This window comes from Euprymna scolopes, chromosome 11, assembly GCF_053919585.1.
Source record: "Euprymna scolopes isolate OS-2025 chromosome 11, ASM5391958v1, whole genome shotgun sequence".
Classification (NCBI taxonomy): domain Eukaryota; kingdom Metazoa; phylum Mollusca; class Cephalopoda; order Sepiida; family Sepiolidae; genus Euprymna; species Euprymna scolopes.
This window is the reverse complement of record NC_136492.1, coordinates 104,575,880-104,597,508: the sequence shown is the minus strand read 5'-3', so window position 1 is coordinate 104,597,508 and position 21,629 is coordinate 104,575,880. Positions and strand designations below refer to the sequence as shown.

General features: G+C 35.4%; 1 protein-coding gene across 4 annotated transcripts in view; it reads right to left on the bottom strand.

Annotated features, from left to right (window-relative positions):
• Nucleotides 1–21,629, bottom strand: part of LOC145288028 (uncharacterized) — a 593,135-nt gene that overhangs the window by 56,178 nt on the left and 515,328 nt on the right. For all 4 annotated transcript variants that reach the window (XM_080136036.1, XM_080136037.1, XM_080136039.1 and 1 more), the window contains exons 128-134: nt 18,450–18,683; nt 15,974–16,177; nt 12,641–12,850; nt 11,990–12,220; nt 7,696–7,902; nt 4,604–4,819; nt 936–1,154 (exon numbers count right to left, since the gene is read on the bottom strand). In XM_080136036.1, coding sequence (XP_079992162.1) covers nt 936–1,154; nt 4,604–4,819; nt 7,696–7,902; nt 11,990–12,220; nt 12,641–12,850; nt 15,974–16,177; nt 18,450–18,683 — 1,521 coding nt within the window. The remainder of the gene's footprint in view (nt 1–935; nt 1,155–4,603; nt 4,820–7,695; nt 7,903–11,989; nt 12,221–12,640; nt 12,851–15,973; nt 16,178–18,449; nt 18,684–21,629) is intronic.

The window sequence follows — 21,629 nt, the reverse complement described above, 5'->3', positions numbered from 1 at the left end:
CAATAGAGCTGAACGGGAAAAGATAACAAAATATCAGGACCTAAAAAATGATCTAAAAACGACATGGTCTCTGAAATAAATAAATTTTATACCGGTTGTGATAGGAGCAACCAGTCTAATAAAAACGAATCTTCAGAAATACTTGGAAACAATCCTTGGAAGACCAAGCTGTAACGAAATACAGATAGCAGATCTAAAGGGAAAAGCGTATATTCTTAAAAGAGCCCTCAGATATAAATTTAAATCGTAATCGAATCAAGTGTTAGCTCCAGGAGGAGTTAGCTCCCTTGATCTCTTAAAACTAATTGCAGTAAAACAAAATTAAAAAAAAACACAGGTAACTGTCCTTATATAATAGATTACTCCCAGTTCTACTCTGATCCTGAAGTGAGAGTACCTCAGAAGAGTCCACAATACTAAACACGCCTGAAAATTCTTCGGCAAGATATTCGCCTCTGCCCTACCCATACCTCCTCCACAGAATCCATCTTTCTCAGCTCTTTCTACCCTTTAATCTGTGTATACTATTTCCAAACCTTACCAACTAGTCAAGCTCTTGCCCCACTAACTGTCATGGGTCTAACATAAAATCGCATTTAGAGGTGAGGCTTAAGCTTGAGAAGTATGGAGTCATGCCTTATTTACCTCTGTTCCCAGAACCACTCTTACTGATGGAACCTGATAGGACCCTTAAATAATAACTTTACAGACTATTTATTTAAAAAAATATTCACTTGCAAAATAAATTAATCTAAAAACGAATCATGTACAAAAAATATATATGGTTTTTAGCATAGAATGATCTGACGACTGTTAACATGCCGTCAAACCCAGCAAGCAACCAGCAATACAGATAAAGACGAAAATTGTGCCTATAAAGAGATAATAAACCGTTCATAAAGTACATTGATATTACAACGTTGTAGTTTTCCCACCTGTATGTTGTGTTCGGTGATCTGTTCTGCCTTGTCCTTGGCATAGATTTTTTGATTTATCAGCAGGGCAGTTCCAGGTTCCGTCTCTTTTGCAATCACAAGAGTATTGAATACATCCTTCAACATAAGTAAATGGTTGACCGACCGGGTAGCGTTTGCCTTTAACCATGCAGAACCAGACGATTTGTCGACGCGTTGGAATTCCATGTACAGCAGACGCTGGAAAATTTTAAATAGATGAAGGACGAAAAGATGTTTTAATTGATAAAAAGTTGCAAAGATCAACATTTGACAGATGTTAGTTTTGTAAGCTGAGTGAAAATTTCAATTTTTCAAAAATCAAATTATTGAATTGTAATAACACTTTTGATATTTTCATCATCATCATCATCATCATCATCATCATCATCATCATCATCATCATCATCATCATCATTGTCTTTTTAATGTTATCATCATCATCTTTGTCTGTTTAATGTCCGTTTTATATGTTGGTATATCGTTACATGATCTTTACACAGACCCGACATTGTATATGAAAGTTTTGCAAAGAAATGAGGAGAGAAAATTGACACGTTTATTTCTATTTATTTTAGTTAAAAGAAAAAGCATTTATTGCTGGTCATTTTCACACCAAGCCGCCTGACACATATTTTCCAAACCAGCGACAATATAGTCGTCTGAAAATCTTGTTAAAAGTTTGGAATATAAATGAGTTATGCATTATCTTTAAAAGTTCCTGTCCTGCCGCCATGTGGTTAAAATACACCCCGCTTCTTCTTTTTCCATGCCAATTTTGACTTTTTCTCTCGGCCTTTCTTTCTCTTCTCTTCCTTTTACCCCATTAAGATGGACTGAAAACAATGTGACAACGTGTGATTTAATAAAGAGTTCAGTTCAAACTTCCTTTCACATTCCTAAGTTTAACATGAATTTTCCCAAATGTGAAAAGATGAAAAAAGCCGGGATGAACGTTGATGAGAATAGTAATTAGAATAATTTCAATAATAAAGAAAGATAAAGAATTAAAGAAAAAGAAAATCTAGTATATCTATAAAAGTGAGAATGTGTGTGTGTGTGTGTGTGTGTGTGTGTGTGTGAGGACACTTCTCAATATACTCAACGAATTTTTGATCTACAGACTTGAAATTTGGTATATATGGTGTTCAGACATGTGGAAAACTATTTAATCAGTTTTTATCCAGAAAAAATGGCTGCTAAGGGGTTAAAATTGAAAAAAATTGTACTTGGAGTTAATCGGATTGTTATTTGTTTGTCAACTGTTTCATGATTGCGCATGCACGAATTGTTCATATTATGTTAAGAATAAGTCGGTTTGAAAAGACTATTTTAAATGTGGCAAGCTGGTCTAATGGTTATCGTACTTGATTCACTGGTTTTGGTTTCAATCTCAGCTCGAGTATTTTTTTTACTTACAAAAAGTGAACTGTTCCGAAAAAATATAATACTCGTATGCACATGCCTCAGTTTCCTTCCGTTTTTTTTACTTCATTTTCTTAAAATGGATTTAACGTTGCGTTTAATATCGGCCAATGCTGGGTACATCTTCTAGTTTGATATATTTTAAAACATTTTCATAATTATTGAATTAATATTCATTCATTCTGTAAAATATATATTTTTACAAAATATATTAACAATTGGATGTTTATCATAAATAAGATCCATTAATAAATAAATAAATATGATAAATAATCTTATCTAACATTTTCAACCTTCCCCCCCCCTGTAAAACATACACAACAAAACTCGTCTAACTACTACCAATAGCAATAGTTTCTCTTTCTCGCTCTCTTTTCCTAAAACTAAACAAACATTATCTCTAGACTTATAATTGAATTTTTAAAAAGAACAGTCATTAACTTTGAAGAATAAGGAAGCTTATAAATGAAATCGTTTGAAATTATGTTGTTTGTCCACGAGCTATACCTTCTCGGTGTATCTTGCCATTTATATGGATTTTCAAATGCTCATATTGTGCCGCTTAAGAACCCCTTTAAAATACTTCAAAGAAACTGAAATCGAGAGAATATGTCTTAATTGATGTCTTAAAATTTCACACAAATCAAAAATATCTGAAATTTTACAAAGGACTCTCACCCCCTTTTGCATAAAAAAATTTAAATAAATATAGTACATATTAACCATCCTTACACTTAGCAGCTGTTTCACAAAAGTAATAATGATCGGTTCATTAGTTTAAGACGCATACCCAACTTTATATAAGTAGATATATTAACTGACGAAAATAAGAGAACAACGTTTGATGAAGAGTAAAAAAAAAGTTTATGAAAAAAAGTTCATAAACCAATTTCTACGTTATGAAAATTATTCTTGGTTTCATTATTCGCTTTGACATTTTATATAGCTTTTTGGCCTTGATAATTGCTGACATCTTAGTAAAACAAAAACAGCATCATCGGTTTAACGTCTCTTTTACAGGTCAGTATCTCTTGGATGACTTTTAGAAATTGATTCATCACAGTCCCAAAGTCCAAGCTCTCTTTGATGCGGCAGCAGTTTGACAATGGGTAGTATCAAAGCTCTTCTGTCATGAACTCTTGTTCTTAGTATGGCCATCCATTATGGATTGGTTTGACATCCAGCAGTGTTACGACCACATCCCGACTAAATAGGATAATCTAGTGAAATCCAACAACATCTAAAGGATCTGCAGCTTTTGATCATTTTTGTGATTGTAGACAATCTACAGCACGCAGAAACAGCCAGTCATCTCTTGCGATACCAAATGAGGATAACAATGATGCGTTGGTGTATGTGAAATCGACACCCAATGCCAGCAGATGATGACCTTCATCGATGACTTGTATCAACAGGTTGCTGCTCACCTCTGTCAGCAATAACCTGTAGTCTTTTACGAACAAAGAATGACCTCCATCAAAACAGACAATATTAACATCTTCATGTTTGAAGCTGCATTGAGCTCCAATTTGCCATTTTAATGATGATGAAGATGATAATGATGATGATGATAACAGCGATGATGATAAACACAATATTGATGATGTTGATAATGACAATGAGGATGATAAAGATAGTGATGATGATAAAGACGATAATCATGATGATGTTGACGATGATAATGATGAGTTTTCTTTTTACAAGGGGTCACCGATTATCCAGTCCCAAAGGTCACAATATTGACATCTTCATGTTTGAAGCTGCATTGAACTCCAATTCTCTCACTCAGTTAATGATGATGATGATGATGATGATGATGATGATGATGTCATCATCATCATATATACAAACAATGTTGGAATTATATTATTTTAATTGGAATTCATTGCGATGAGTATTATTTATTAATGTTTATTTATTGCAGACTATTATCCTCATCTTTTTTTCTTAGTTGTTTCATGACGTTTCGGCCAACTATTCCTCTGGCCTTCATCAGGTGGTAACCACGACAGATAGGAACACTGAATCTCCTGATTGCATTCATTGCAATTACTGCCTTCCATGATTCAGAGTTCCTATTCGTTGCGGTTACCACCTGATGCAGGCCAGAGGAATAGTTGGCCGAAACGTCGTGAAACAACTAAGAAAAAAAGATGAGGATAATAAATAAAAAATAAATCTTGAAATTATTATGCGTTTGTTATTTAAATAAACAAAGCACAAACCTCTTTGCATTCTGGACTCTTCTGTAGAATTTGCCGGGCATATATCTAGTGTTCTCTTTGATGGACACGCCCACGATCCGTCCATGTTACAAATGCAATGATATTTAAAGCAGCCATCCATGTAGACGAACGGTTTTCCTAAGTCAAACTGGTTTCCTTTCACATGACACATCGTTGGTCGGCTACTCACTGTTACATAAAGGCTTCGGCTTGGAGCTGCAATGAACAAGCATAAAATCAAATGCATCCAGCGGGTTATCACGTAAAAATAGAGGTTCACAAAATAGGCATTTATGTGTGCCCTATAATAAATGAATTATGAAAATCAGCTTTAACGTTGTTAACTCTAACTGCATCTGTTTTATGGAGGTGAACTAATATCCAGTTAAAGAGGAAGGTTTTTAAAACCTTGTGAGCCCTCTAACACCATCTCAGGAAGAGACAAGACTATAGCTGTGGATCAGACGGTTAGATAATGATACACCCCCCCCTGCTACCGACATGGGAATATTCTCTTCTGAGACTCATTCAAAAACACTCTGACTACAATGGAAAACACTCAGTCACCTGAGAACGGGAATGAAACAATCAAAAGTTGATATAAATAAATAGGACTACAAAATTGACCCAACCATCTACTAATGTGGAAGAGAAAGACCATACGATACAACACTGCTTTATCTACTGTCCAACCAGAACAGCTTGAAAGATCTTACAAAGTGTAACAAAGGCAAAACGACTGCAAAAGAAGTGAGAAACTGTTGTTTTGACCAAACACTTCAAAGGCACACACAAAGAAGAAGACAAATATAGTTGTATATGTTTTTTTATAAATGTATTTTTATTCATGAAAGCATATTTAGCTACACATATGCATTTATAAAATACAAAGTAAAACCATTTCTTTTTTTTACTTGTGTTCACAAGGCATATGGCTACTGTGAAGTAAGGGGCTACTCTAAGTATTTATATGGTTAAATAATCTAAGTATTTATATGGTTAAATAATCTAAGTATTTATATGGTTAAATACTCTAAATATTATTTTTTCTTACATGGGGGTCACCACTTTTCAAGGCTCAGAAGCCACTCAAGGATAAGGGTTATTGCATGTACAGTAATCAATGGGATAATATCGTAGTAATCGTTAGTATTGGAGATTTGATAAGGTGCCTTACTTAAGGGGGCGGTTCACCAGGGATTTGTTTATGTTGGACTTGAAGACATCCAAGTTGTAGTCAGGTGGGAAACAGGCAAATGGAAATGGTTAAATACTCTAAGTGTTTATATTGTTAAACTAACAATTTCTCGGGTAAGCTTCCAACTCCAAAACTCGACACTCTTTCAAGTTGACTTGCACATGACTACATACGTAGCACGCCTTCTTCCAACTCATCGTCTGTTTGCTTCACGTTTATTTTTACTCACCTGACTCTTGCATTTGCATAGCAATGACGACAGTCTGTGTGGCTCACACGATTTTCAACCATAACACCAACTGGGTGCCGCCATTTTAGTCTTTCTTTTCTTTTCTTTTTTTTTTGCTACACAACTGACTCTGAAGCACGCACACATGCTAGCCAAGTAAGTTACGACTTGCCACACAATTTATAAGGGGAATCTTAAGTGGAGAATTATATAGCATAGTGTTTATTAATATTACATTTAAGTTTTTGCATGTTGGTACAGTCGGGGAAACTGGAAGCAGAAAGGGAATTTCAGACACAAGGGTTCAAGGAAAGAAGCTATTAGAATAGAAAGTTTTCTTGCATCTATATACCTCTACAGTGAAGAGGTGGGATTTTATTTCTGGTTGGGTTGGTTGACAGTAAAAGTGCACTATGTTTATCAGAGCACATTTCCCAGGGATGCAACAATGCGCCAATGGTAGAAAAGCTGGAACTCAATAGATGCTTGATATTCTTTTCTTTTGCATATTGTCTAAAAGCGACAGGCTAGTGGTTGGTGCACCCACCTTCTGAAACAGCCGTGGTAATGTCGTTGGTAATATCTTTCATGTTTTTATTTTGATTTAGGTTCTTGTGACAAAGCACAGTCATCAGTTACCTAGTGGAGAGAATGGATTGTGTTCATTACAATGCACCATATATTTAAAACAAATGCACGTGTGGTTCTCACCTAACAATTTGTGCTATAATACTCGTGGTTGACAGACCATCCTAAAATCATACTTCGTTTAAACAAAGTGATTGCTAATGATTAGTACTTTTCTAACTAGGAGTTCTCGCAGGAGTTTTTACTAACAGCAGAGAATCATCTGGTTTTGTCTGATTTCTAGCACTCAACTTCTTTCTGTAACCATTGCAAATCAGTTTGCATTATCACAACAGCTTTTTACTATTGATTCCTTGCTAAGATCGGCTGCTGATTTTCTCTGGGTCTTTAGTGACAATAAGTCTCCTCATAATTCCAATACTCTCTGTACCCATCCAGGATGCTGCCCAATGGTTTCTCAGCCTTTTCATTCTCCCTGAGTCTAACTTTCTGAAGAGGAGGTGGATCTTGCGTTTTTATGTTCATTATAATCTTGTTTGTTTATCTCGATACAAACGTGAAATTTGAAGCAACCGTAACTATGGATTGCTGAATTTTTATTGATTAACATAAAAAGTAAATAATTCTGTATCTAATAATATATATATAACGAACACTGACCCAGTGGATCATGAGCAGGGCTAGGCCAACAGAATATTCTTTTCGTTGTTTTGACGCTTGCGTGTGTATCCGTTGATATCTTATATGCTTTTATATAGAGTGATGTGGTTCTCGGTTGATTAACTGTGTCTAACTGTATCGAATATATACTTGAGAGTCAAAACAACGATAAGAATATTCTGTTGTCATAGCCGTAATCATGAATTATTTGATATTAAATAAACGATTTTTAAGAGCTTTTTGTACCATTGAGTTTTTTTTTGCATGAGTTAATTTCTCTTTTGCTTTTGTAGGAAATGATTAAAAAGGCGATTTAATTCGATAAAAGTTATTTCCTGTTTAGTTAACCAATTTTCGTTGAGATTTGTTTTTACTTATAAACATGAAACATGTTTCCGAAGTGTGAACCATACTCACCTCGATGAATGTGTCGAGAATTGGTTGGACAGAAGTAGATTGCCTGATGTGACGGACATTCCCAGGATCCATCAGAGTGACAATGGCACCGTAACCGGAAACATTTGTCAGTCACAATAAACGATTGATTCAACTTATGATATAATCCATACGCTGAGCAATACTTTGGAGTTGATCTTGGAGAAATCACAACTCCTTGGCTAGAAACTGAAAAACAAGAAAAAAAAAGAAGACATTTCATTAAAAAACAAAAGAACGATACAACCCTTCTTATTGGAATCAAGCTATCACAAAAACACTCGTCTAACTACAACGGCTATCAACAATTTCCACCACTCTCTATCAGTGTGTAAATCAAAACATTTCAATGTCTGTTCAATTCAATGAACAAAGAAGAGACGTTGTGAGCCTTTTCTTGTTTTATCGTTATTTCCATGGCAGGTGCTTGTCTGAACTCCAATCTCTGGTCCCCCTCGCCAGTCTTTCACGACAAACACCCGTCTAGCTGAATCCACTGTGAAAAATTTATCTGTGCCTAAATCAAAACGTAGATTCCATGAACAAAGCTTCTTTCTTAGAACTGCACGCATGTGGAACTCTATTCCGTCTGCCTGCTTCCCACCTGACTACAACTTGGATATCTTCAAGTCCAACGTTAACAAATTCCTAATGAACCGCCCCCTTAAGTAAACACTTCATCAAATCTCCACACTAACGTACTGTACTTGCAATAACCCTTATCTCTGAGTGGCTTCCGGGCCTTGATAAGTGGTGACCACCGTGTAAAAAAAAAAAAAAAAAGCTTCTTTCCTAGAACTGTCCATTTGTGGAACCCTATTCAGCTGGCCTGCTTTCCAGCTGACTACAATATGATCGTCTTCAAGTCCAATGTAAACAAGTTCTTATATATATATTATTTTAATTGGGATTTATTGAGATGAGTATTATTTATTAATTTATTTTTTTGAAGCCTATTCCCTCATCTTTTCTAGTTGTTGCTGTTTCACAACGTTTCGGACAACTATTCCGCTGGCCTTCATCAGGTTGAATGGTTGGCCAAAATGTCATGAAACAACAAAAACTAAAAAAGATGAGGATAATAGTCCACAAAAAATAAATTACTAAACAAGTTCCTGTTCAGCTATCCCTTTAAATAATATATTCTACCCTTTTTTCACTACAACACTATGCTGTTGTCCCTGTGACCACAGTACACTCATTAACCCTTATTTCCATTGGCCTTCAAGCCTTAATTAGTGGTGATCCATTTGTAAAACAAAAAAACAGCTTAGACCCAGTGTAGGGCACTCAACCAACTAAAACGAGAATAGGGAAATTAAAAGTTGCTTTGGCTACAAAAATGACTCAATCATATGGGAATGTGAAGAGGAATATCGTACAATGCAGTATTGCCTTGTATAACCTCGACTACCTAACTAGTGCAGCGTGAAAATTCTTGCAGAATACAATAATAATATTAAAGGACTTTATAAAAAGGTTGGGAAATGTTTATAACTACATGGTTCATGCAAAAGCATACAAAAAATGATTCAAACTTCTGATCATTATCTATTTTTATATCAGAGAGAAAAGATTCAATAATTGTGTCGTGGAACAACAGTGAAAATAAGAACAATCAAGTCGAGGTTCGGTTAAGGAACAAGTGTATTAACAATAATGTACAAAGATAGGAAATCGTGTATATCCGCTAGCAGTTGAAGTGCAGTCGTATCTCTCTCACCGATGTTGGAATTACTAGCGCTATTTATAGTGCTAATCGGTGTAAATTCCTCTGTTTAAGGAAGGCCGATATAACAGTTATGATGACGCTGCTAGGTATTCCATAATAAGAAAAATTTTCAAGCAACATTTTGTGACAGACCTGTCAAAACCCATTGGTATGTGAAAAGTTATTGCTCTAAAAATAAGATTCACTGATCTTATCTGATATTAGTTAATACATCAACAGTTGACCTTGCAGAACAAAATTCGTATCGCTATTTATTAAGGAAATTTTTTTTTTGGATGCCTGACAATTTCTTGATTTGTTACAGATTCAAGCATCATACTGGTGATGCATAGGAGACTGACAGGTCTGGACTGAGATGCCAAGCACTGATCACCAATATTTTCAAATATTGGGAAAACCAACAAGTTTTTTTCAATTTCACAACGATTGTACATTTTATGAGCAAGTTCTGATAGTAGCTACATAGGCACAATAACTGGAATCTTACCGATATCAGTTGCTTTGCTAGAATCGTCGCTTCATATGTTTTCCAACATCTTTGACTGGTATATGTATACCAGTAAGCAGATGCACAATCCTGGGGAGAAATTCCGAAAATTAAGGGCCCTAATTGTAGAAGGTGAAATTTGTAGCAAATTCAGATGATGATGAAATCATCTCAGGACTGTTAATGATTGTTGGAATAAAAGTCTTATATCTGTACAACATTTTTTTTTATTTTCCCAAAGTCACACTTCTCAGCCACTAATAGCAATGACTAAAGATATATTACCTGAAGTACTTTTTAAACTCCTGCCCTAACGTTCACGAGAAACAGATACATTGAGAGCATTGCCAAGGCTGCTACGAGGAAGGTTGCCTCTCTCTACTGTGCTAGAAAGCTACTTACACCTGAAAGTATCCTGTACCTCTATAAGAACACCATTCGCCCATATATGGAGTAAAGTTGTCACATTTGGGTTGGTGCATTTGCTACTAGCCTCTCATTTATGGACAAGGTTCAAAAGAGATTCGCTAGGTTCTGAACTGTCATTTAAGTTTCAACCTCTGTCCCATCGACGAAACGTTGCATCCCTCTGCCTGTTCTACAAGTATTTTAATGGTGAATGCTCGGACGAACTACAAGCACTTGTACCTCCTCGATATAAATAACCCGACAAGTAGCTAAATCCCACCCCTTCACAGTAGAGATCCCTAGATGTAAGAAAGCCTTCTACTTCAATAGTTTCTTCCCCAGAACTGCTAGACTTTGGAACTCTCTTCCAGGATTCTGCTTTCCCAACTGTACTGACATGCAGAAGTTCAAGTGTAATGTGAACAGACGTCTTACCACTTATCTCCCTTCCTAATATCCCTGCAACTTATGCCCCGACAGTAACCTCCTACATCAAAGTGGCACTGTGCCTTGTTTGCAGTGAAAATGGAATTTAAAAAAAACATAAACCGAGCCTTAGGCTTGAACCGATTAGACTTAGGACTTTTAACTATTAATCGTTTTAAAGCTGGCGTTTGTTTGTGTCATCCATGTGGTAAAAACAACTAAGAAACAACGAAGCCACACTTTCAACATTCTATGTTCTGCTATCAAGAACCTCCCAACTAAGAAACACAACATACAGCTGACACAAGTCGTCCAAAATCCCTCCCGAAAAATCAGTTTCTTCTTTTATATACGATCAGAAGCATCTCATTTGCATATTGAGCAAGCATATAAAAAGGCGGTCATTTCTTTTTTTCTTTCTTTTCTCTTCACTTTTTTGTCTGCACGAGATCAGCCGAAAGAACAGGTTTGTCACAAATTAAATTCAATCACAATCCATACGGTTTATAAAGATTAAAATGCGATTTCCATGAGCAATGGCAGCAGCAGATTCAAGAATGAACGATGGCTGGTTATTTGGTCTTTGTTAGAATCTTTAAAATCATTTATAAAACTCTCAATAACAACTGTTAACCAATCGGATCTTTTTTTTTATTATTATTTACCTCTTTTTCCAGATTAGACATAGGTAGAATGTGAGTTCGATGAAAGTGTTTCTGCTGAACAAACTGAATTTGAACTTGATACATCTAGGTTTTCATCAAGTGAATGATATATTGGAAAAGATAGAAGACACATTATTTAGAAAATTAAATGTAAATGGATTTCCGAAATGAAAGATATAAAACCATCCCAATCGAGCCCGGAGTATCGGTATATTCTGCAATGGAAAATGTATCAATAGGTTGATCGCAATGGAGATAAGCGTGTGATCATAAGATCACAGAAGGGACAGCAGAGTCGATTTTCCCTGTTTAGGACAAGTTCCAGGAAAAGATCCAGAAGGCTTGCAAAGTATCCACCTGTTTGAGGTATGCAAATGGGTTGATCAACTATCTTGGTCAGCTCATAATCAAGGGGAAAATCAAGTCAAAAACTTCTTTTTGCAACCTAATATCAAGCTAGTTTGAATATGATTGGATGAATCTCAATTTGGACGCCTGGAGGTCATCGTCACCTCTCCCACTGCATAGAAGAACAGAATAAAGGAAGTAGAAACTTACGTTGTTCGCCAGTTGTTCGGTTCGTTGTATATTGGTAGAGAGGTACATCCCGGCAGATGAATTCGGCCTTCGAAGATGGACATTTCCATGATCCATCGCTGAAACACTGGCATTGGAAACGATAACAGAATGCTTTAAAGTTAAACGAACTGCCAGATGCATATTCGACTCCTTCGACAACGCAGGAGCTCAATGGGCTGTCATGTGATCTCTCGAGACGTGGGCTCGTGACTAAAAAAAAAAGAAAAAAGAAAGAAGCATATATATATATATATATATATATATATATATATATATATATATATATATATATATATATATATATTCAGAATATGAGAGATTATATAATTATTTCAAAAGCCAAACAACGTCGAAGGCCGCAAGAGCCCTGACAGCCAACAAACCTCGAACCTCCGGTTTGTTGGCTGTCATGGCTCTTGCCATTTTGAAGTATCTGCACACACGCACACACACACACACACACACACACACACACACATACACACATATATTTCTTTTAAGTCTCACTACTTCCTCCTCCTATATTTTGCCTAGAAGGCAATTAATTCCACGTAAAAGTATACTTTTTATATACATCTGAACCTCCACTCCTAACTTATTAAGAATTTCCTTTCATTGTTCAGAACTTACTGAGCTTGTGTTGTATTCCGCCAGTTGTGGGACAAGCGTGCTCAATCCTTTCAGGTGGACAATCCCAGGTGCCATCAAAGAAGCAATGGCAGTTGTACTTGACACAGTTATGCGTGAATGAAAACGAATGATCCAAAGGAAATTCCACTCCTTTCACCGGACACGTTCGGAGGTTATTGCTGATCACAACTTGGATATTCCTTCGTTTGACTGAAACGAAAGAAACATCTCATTTAATTGTAGCCACGATTTAAGAAAACATAAAAAAAAGTATAACAACGGTCGAAGAAATAATTTAAATGATACGCGAGTTTACATTGCGTTGGATATAATAAACACGATCATCAAGATAACAAAAGACATTCGAGTCTTTCAACATAGTCTTTCGACTAGGAGACCCGGGCGTCGTTGTGTGAAAGCTAGAATGCAGATGACAGAACCGCATACACTTCTAAGGATGAAAATATAGGTCAATGGAAAGGCATAAGAGCTCAAATGATCACGTATTTTTATACAACTTCGCTGATTAATTACAGTTCACAGTAGTTCAATTGGATCTAAGCAACACCAACTCTACCCGTGAACCATCGAACACAAACAAGACCATTTGGTATGTATTTCGAATTCGACAATTAAAAATACAGAAAAAATTTTATGATGTACATACTCGTCATTGAAAGAATATGTCCTATTCCAAAAATCGCGTAAATTGTTAAAGTATTTTTTTAACTAAATATCAAAATTTAGTGATTTTAATGCTAAACGAGTTCGTTATAAGGCTGATTTTGATTTCGATAGTTCGAATTGAGTTATTTTAACATCATGGCCGATCAAATCACCACCTCTCGCTTAATCATAAATTTGATTATCTTAGTTAAAAAAAAAAAAAAGAAGCTACTTTAATTTACATAATTTTTGGAATATGACATCTTGGTTCCGTGACGAGTATGTACATCATAAGGATTTTTCTGCATTTTTTTTTTTTTTTAATAATTGTAATTCTGAATGAGCAACGGTTATTTTTGTTCGAGTATTTTTTTCTCTTCAATTTTAGAAAAGAAACTTTCAAAATAATTAACGGCAGGGTGGACATGTTTTCTCCGCTCAGAGACTGTATACTTCTGCTAACCGGCAACTATTATTTGATTAGGCTGAAATTTTGCATGGCGGTTACTGTTACTAAAACCTGTATCAGATCCATGCATCTCTTTTGGATAAAAAAAAAAAAAAAAAAAAAAAAAACTAAAAAACAAAAACGATTTTTTACAATAAAAGAAACGAAGTTATCGCCAAAAGTTGAACTTTGACGTGTTTTGTGACCTTGACATTTGCAGAAATGAAATCAGTTTTAAAACAATAAACGACATTTTGAACACGTTTGGTGATGTTTCGTCGAGCGATATGAACACTAGGCTACATATAATATAATTACAAATTAAAACAAAAACATAATCTCCGCCGTAAAATGGAAATGGAATGGAAAATGGAAACTGCACTAACTCTATACGGGTTTAATCGGCTTCCTTCAAAGGAGGAAATTCCATGGGAATATGAAATTCATAAGCGATCCCCAGTCGCATATATATCTCCGTTATGGGAGATGACAATGTTAGGTTTTTGCAACTCTTACAGGGAGGTGTCGACATCCTCCTACATACAGCGCCTGGAATTTCCAAATTGGTTACCCATCTGGTACTGACCAGGCTCAACATTGCTTAACTTCAGTGATCTAATGGGAACTGGTGTGTTAACGTGATTATACCGAAGGTAATTAATCGGCGAAGGTTATTCATTTTTTTTTTTTTTTTACATATATGAGTAATACATTTTTATAACAAAGTTACTAGAGGTTATTTTGGGGAACTATTGGATGAGGTAATAAAATTTAATTCCTATAATATTGTATTAATAGCAAAAAAGTTTTGAGCAGTGTTTAAACTGACTGTAATCCTTTATTAGGTTAATAATCAATAACTGAAATACGAATTGATATTTACAACATCAGATATGTCATCACTCATCTGGTATCTGGTCAGACTCCTAGCCCGAGTCAATATGACTTTCTCTCTCTCCAGATTTCCTTGTCTTCCATCAGCTGCCTTAGATCTTCAAGATCATAATTGGTGTCACGTGCAATTTGCTGAATCTAGGTCGTCTTGCGCTCGCGAGCCCATGCTGTGGAGTCCATAGCAATACAATATATATTAACATAGACTTTCTCTCACTGCTCCCCCTCCTCCTCCTCTGATCTGAACTCGCTGGACTACTTTGTTTGGTCATACGTCAAGAACATCACCAACATGACCTCCCACAACACCAAAGCTAGCCTGATTGCCGCCATCCCCCAAATATTCACCGACCTCTCGCCGGCGCTTGTGGAAAACGCATGCTCCCAGTTCCGGACCCATGTTGAGGCAGTGATTAAGGCTGAAGGCAGCTACATTGAATAGATGTCAGCTCTACTACATAATCAAGAAAAAACTGAATTGATTTTTTCAACAATAGTTTTAAAATAAAGCTGTAGTGTTTTTTAGGGTGACAATTTTATCGTTCCACCCTGTACATATTTATTTGAGTTTCTGTAAATGGACATAAAAATGGTATAAAACTGTTTTGCTCAGGAAATTAATTTTATCTACGCTAGAATGGGTATCTTTATAATAAAATATTTTTTTTATGGAAATCGCTTTAGACAAGGTGTGAAGCAACTTCATGTAAGGAGCTAAAATAAACTACTTCAAGGTAAAAAAATTTGCCAACGATAAGTATTAGATGGAATAGACTCTGATCTAGAAAACAGCAATTCTCCTCTCATTGTCAGAAACACCACTCATGGAATGTGAGGACTAAAGGACAAAATAAGGGAAGCAAGAATTACGTGGCAGCTGAAAGTAAACCTTTATACTCTTTTTTATGGAACAAATACTGAAAAATCCGTTAAAATTGGAAAATCTCTGCATCAAATTTCTCTGGAGCAAATGCATAGTAACGTTTTTTTTTTTTAATGTTTTACTGTTAAAGGCGAATTTATGTACATTTTTTCCGATGCCATTTGAAGTCATCATCATCAGCGGCCCTGCTGTTTTAACAGTGTTGACGACCACGGCTCTCCAAATTGTAGAGCCATGGTAATCTCGGGAGGACAAGTAAAGACGGTAGTTTACTGTTGCTTTCCGTCTTCATTGGGGGGGGGCGTGTATCTTCCCCAGTGAGTTAAACTATTTGGAGTAAAGGGGCCCAAAACTAAATCAAGTCGGCCTCCAGATTACCGCTGAAACCATTTCACGGGTTTTCTTTTGACTGGGATAATGGATTGTAAGATATTAATTCTACCTTGTCCAGTGTTGTGTCCTTCCAAAGAGCGGCATGTATTTTCAACTCGGTGTCCTGGACACTCCCAAGAACCATCCTTTCGACATTCGCAGTTGTAACGGTAGCAACCGACTGTGAAGGAGAAGGCTTGGTTCAGTGGGTACCTCTTTCCGTCAGCTGTGCACATTGTCGCCCCCGGACGATGTACTCCACCACTGCTTAATGCTGAAAAAGAGAAGAAAATTGCGAGTTTTAAGACACACCCATTCAATCTACACGTTTAGTGATAAAACCGCTATTTCATAATCAAACATGAACTTAGGCCGATTTAAATTATAAATTATTTCCCTTGTGTTTTCGTCACACGTGACAAAACTAACATGGCGAAATAGCTTTTTCGTTGAATCATGGAAATTCACGTCTTATGTAATATTCCATAAATATTTAACTAATTGTGACATAACAATTAGGTAGATAACATTGCTTATTGTTCAAATTGACAAAAACAGTAAGTAGTTATTGTTTTTTTAAGAAAATTCATTTTTTATTCGGCTGTGAAATTTTGCTACAATAATGCAGGAGAAGCATCCATCTATTATTATATTAAGGTTGAGTTAATAAACATCAGTTTCACACACACGTACACACACAAATAAATATATATATATATATATATATATATATATACATATATATACATATATGTACATATATATACATACTTATACTATATAAATATATACATGTACATATATACATACATATACTATATAAATATATACATGTACATATATACATACATACATATATATATATATATATATATATATATATATATATATATATATATATATATATATATATATACATTCATAACTACGTACATAGATACACACATATATATATACAAGTTAGAAAAGCATTTCATCCAAGGCATGAAAATTGTTAAAGAAAATGTTTTTACTATAGGCTTTAAAAATAAAGGTACAAGATTCAATTTGAAATTTATTTATAGTCAAAGTGAACTTTTATAAGTTTTACAAAGTAAGGTATAAAAATTTAATTTAAATTGAATAAAAAAATTACCTTGGATTTATTTTATGCAATGTACATTTTGTTGCACTTTTTAAAAACAGTATATATTCATCTAGCAATTAATGATATATATATATATATATATACATTACATAAAATAAATCCAAGGTAATTTTTTGATTGAATTTAAATTCAATTTATATATATATTAAGCATGCTAAATTATTCCTTAGGTTCCGGATTGCGATAATTCTTCTATCCAACACATCGTATTTAATATAAATTAAAATATGAAATTATCTTTATTGAACTCAACATTCCTGCTAAGTGTATAGAAGAATGTGTTATAGGAATTTGTAGTGTATTCCACGTTTTGATGTTAAGATAGTGGTTCTCGGTTGATTAACTGTGTCGGATATATACTCGAGAGTCAAACACTGATAAGAATATTCCGTTGCCATAGCCCTAGTTATCACTATCTTTTTATCAAGGAAGTTATGTGATTATATAATTCAGAAACGTCAAGAAAGACGTTTCTGAATTTTGGAGATTGTATTATTTAGATTCATTAAACTACTGTTCTCATCGCAAAAAAACAATCTTTATATCTATAAAAGTGAACGTGTCTCTGTGTGTGTGTGTGTGTCTGTGCGTCTGTGTGTGTACATTTCCCTACGCAATAACTCTGTCAATTTTAAGACTCTAAATTTGATATACAAGGTATTGAGATTTCGGAAAATCTTTGTGATCGGTTTTCGGCCAGAAATTTGGCTGTTAAGGGCTCAAAGTTAAACGATTTGACCTTTGAGAACTCTACCGAACTCCTCCGACAATTTTGGGTCCAAACACTTAAAGTTTTAGATATAGGTTCGTTGGACATGGATCTAACTTAACTTGATTTGAGCCCAAAACAATAAATGTTAAGGGGTCATAATAGAGGTCAAAGTTAAAAAAAATTGACCGCTTTTTTTTTTTGCTCAACATACACTTGCAAACACTCGGGCAACGCCGGGCTGAAATGCTAGTAATATATACATACATACATATATATATACATATATATATATATATATATATATATATATATATATATATATATATATATATATATATATCAATAATAAATAGTAATAAATAGTGATATTTACAACTGGAAGTAAAAATTGGTTTAAGACTCCTTAAATTCTGTACTGCTCGAAATTTTGTCCAATTTCCGAAGATTGACAGAAACATTCCCAAGTTCGACAAGATATGCCTGAAGAAGATTAGAGGTTACATGGACCGAATTCACACTAAAGATGAGAACAGTAGTCTGATGAATCCAAATAATACTCAAGAGGGATTTCCAATATTTCATGTCAAAACTTTTCAGAGAACTAAAGTTGACTGATCAAGTCTGTGTTTGACATGCCTGCCATCGAGTGCATAAAAAAAAAAAAAAAAAATGGAGAACAATTCTTACTTTCAAATTCATTCATTTCGTCTGTTGACTTTTCAGATTCACCGTTTTCAGTGCAGAGATACTCGGACTTTTCAGCAGGACACTCCCAAGATCCGTCAGTGTGACACTCACAGTTATACTTGAAACAATCCTGTGTAAAACTGAACGGCAATCCCAAGGGATAATCCACTCCTTGGTTCGTACAAGTCTTGACGTTTTGACTGGGGTCAGGATGGTAACCCAAACTGGGCGGAACTGATGAAAGAATCAAATAAAAATAAAAATAAAAATTAACAATAAATTATGTGGAATTAGCTGTATTTTCTACCTCGGCCTTCTTCCGATGGAGCTATATGGCCAAGTCGAGGGCTTATAGAGAACAATAATTGAAAATATGGTCATGTTTACAATTTTTTCAAATAAGATTTTTATAAAATTCGTTTAGTTTTTCCTTATTTTATTAGTGAATCCAGTACATATTTAATTAATAATTCACTGTAAATCCATCTGTTATATATATATATATATATATATATATATATATATATATATATATATATATAAATATATATATATATATATATATATATATATATATATATATATATATATATATAAATATATATATATATATATATATATATATATATATATAAATATATATATATATATATATATATATATATATATATATATATATATATATATATATATATATATAAGGTTGAGAAGAAAGCTTGCGGAATTTTTAATTTTGATTTCAAATGATGTACTTTTAAATAAGTTTTTGTTATAATACCTTTACTTTATATATCATTTTAAAGAGCGTTTTTCGCTCTATTTAGCCATTTAAATTACAATCGGTTTAAAATAATTATGTCTTCTTTTAAGAACATTGAATATAAGATGAAAAAAAAAAGCAAATTCGCACAATTTTCTTATTTCAATTCGAGCTTTTTTATTTTTTTTCAATTTTTTATTACATTTTCACCCCAAACAAGGCACATTGCCACTTTGGTGTAGGGGGCTACTATCAGGGGAAGCGACTACTGGGGTACTATGTAGGGATTTGGGCAGCAAGATGTTGGTTCACGTTGCACTTGAACTTCTGCATGTCAGTACAGTTGGGGAAGCAGTGACCTGGAATGGAATTCTAAAGTCTAGCGGTTCTGGGGAAGAAACTACTGGAGTAGAAAGATCTTTTACATCTAGGGATCTCTACAGTGTGGGGGTGTGATTTTGCAGCTTGTCGGGTCTGTCGAGGGTTTTCACGTCGTGGGGGCACAAGTGCTTGCAGTTAATCAGAGCATTCACCATTAAAATACTTGTAGAACAGGCAGAGGGATGCAACGTTTCGTCGATGGGACAGAGGCTGAAGTTTTGATGACAGTTCAGGGCCTATCAGAATTGCGACTCTCTTTTGACCCTTGTCAAGGAGCGAGATACTAGTAGCCGATGCACCAGCCCAAATATGACGGCAATACTCCATACATGGGCGAATGGTTGCCTTATAGAGGTACAGGATACTTTCGGGTGTTAGTAGTTTTCTAGCACGGTAGAGAGAGCCCCCCTTCCTTGCAGCGGCCCTGGCAATGCCCTCGATGTAATTGTTCCAACTCATGTTTCCTGTGAACGTTAGGCCAAGGAGCTTGAAAGATGTACTCTCAGATAAAGAGTCGTTGGCCATTGCTATAGGTGGTAGAGAAGGTTTCTTGTAATTATTGAATGAAACTAGTTTAGTCTTGGCGGCATTGAACGTGACCATCCATTTTTGTCCCCATTCCACTACTGATTGGAGGTCATCCTCTAGTGTTTCTGCCATTTCTTTAGATATATGTTCATTTGTTTTCCTGTCATGCCTGTTATAGAGTGTGGTGTCATCAGCATATATACCCATCTCAGAGGCAATATTGTCGGGGAGGTCATTTATGAATATCAGGAACAGTAGAGGTCCAAGGATAGACCCCTGGGGCACTCCCGCATTTATATTATATTGTTTAGATGTACGACCATCGAGGACAACCTGGATTTTTCTCTTATCTAAGAAGTATTTAATTATGTTAAGTATTCTACCAGTGATACCGTATGATCTAATCTTCCTGAGGAGACCCTCATGCCATACCCCATCAAAAGCCTTAGATATATCTAGAGCTACCGCTCTGCCCTCTCCCGCTTGGCCAGTGAATGGTATATACATTCAGATATTACAGTTAGGATGTCTGCTGTGGAACGGGCTTGTCTAAATCCATATTGTTGGTCAGTCAGAAGTTTAGCATCTGTAAGGTGATGGACTAGAGCATGCTTAATTAAGGTCTCAAATATTTTGGCAAAATGTGGGAGGAGGCTAATGGGGCGATAATTTATTGGGTCAGTTCTTTCGCCAGAATTCTTGAATACTGGTACCACAGAAGCAGTTTTCCAACAGCCCAGAAAGCAAGATTCATTAAGGCATTTGTTGTAGAGTTTGGAGAGAACTGGAGCTACTTTGGCTGAGCACTTTTTTAATAGCACAGCTGGGATGAGATCGGGTTCACATGCTTTTGAAGTGTCAAGGTTTTTTATGATAGCATGCACCTGAGCAGGGGTGATTGTCAGGTCGTCTACCGTGACGTCTGTCCACATAGGAAATTCAGGTAGGGAGTGGTTGGAAGGGTCCAGTGTTGAGTTTGAGGCAAAAAGCTGCTGAGAGCTCGCAATATCAACAAAGCAGTTGGTCCAGGAACCACTATTGAAGCACAGTACAATGATGGTTTAAGAAACTTCGTAGCGAAGACAAGAGTCTTAAAGATGATGTGTGTAGTGGTCGGCCATCGGATGTTGACAACGATAAATTAAGAGCCTTAGTCGAAGCCAATCCACACACAACTGTTTGAGAACTTGCTTTTGAATTAGGCATAACGTATACGACGATTTCCAAGCACTTGAAAGATTGGAAAGATTAAAAAAAACTTGATAAATGGGTGCCTCATGGACTTAATGACAAACAAAAGAAACAACATTATGAAGTGTCATCTTCCTTTCTTTTACGCAACAAGAACGCCCCATTTCTCGACCAGGTTGTGACTTGCGATGAAAATTAGGTTCTTTACGACAACCGGCAGCACTCAGCTCAGTGGTTAGATGCTGATAAAGCTCCACGACACTTCTTGACGCCAGAGTTGCACCAAAGGAAGGTCATGCTGCGACCGATCTTATCCATTA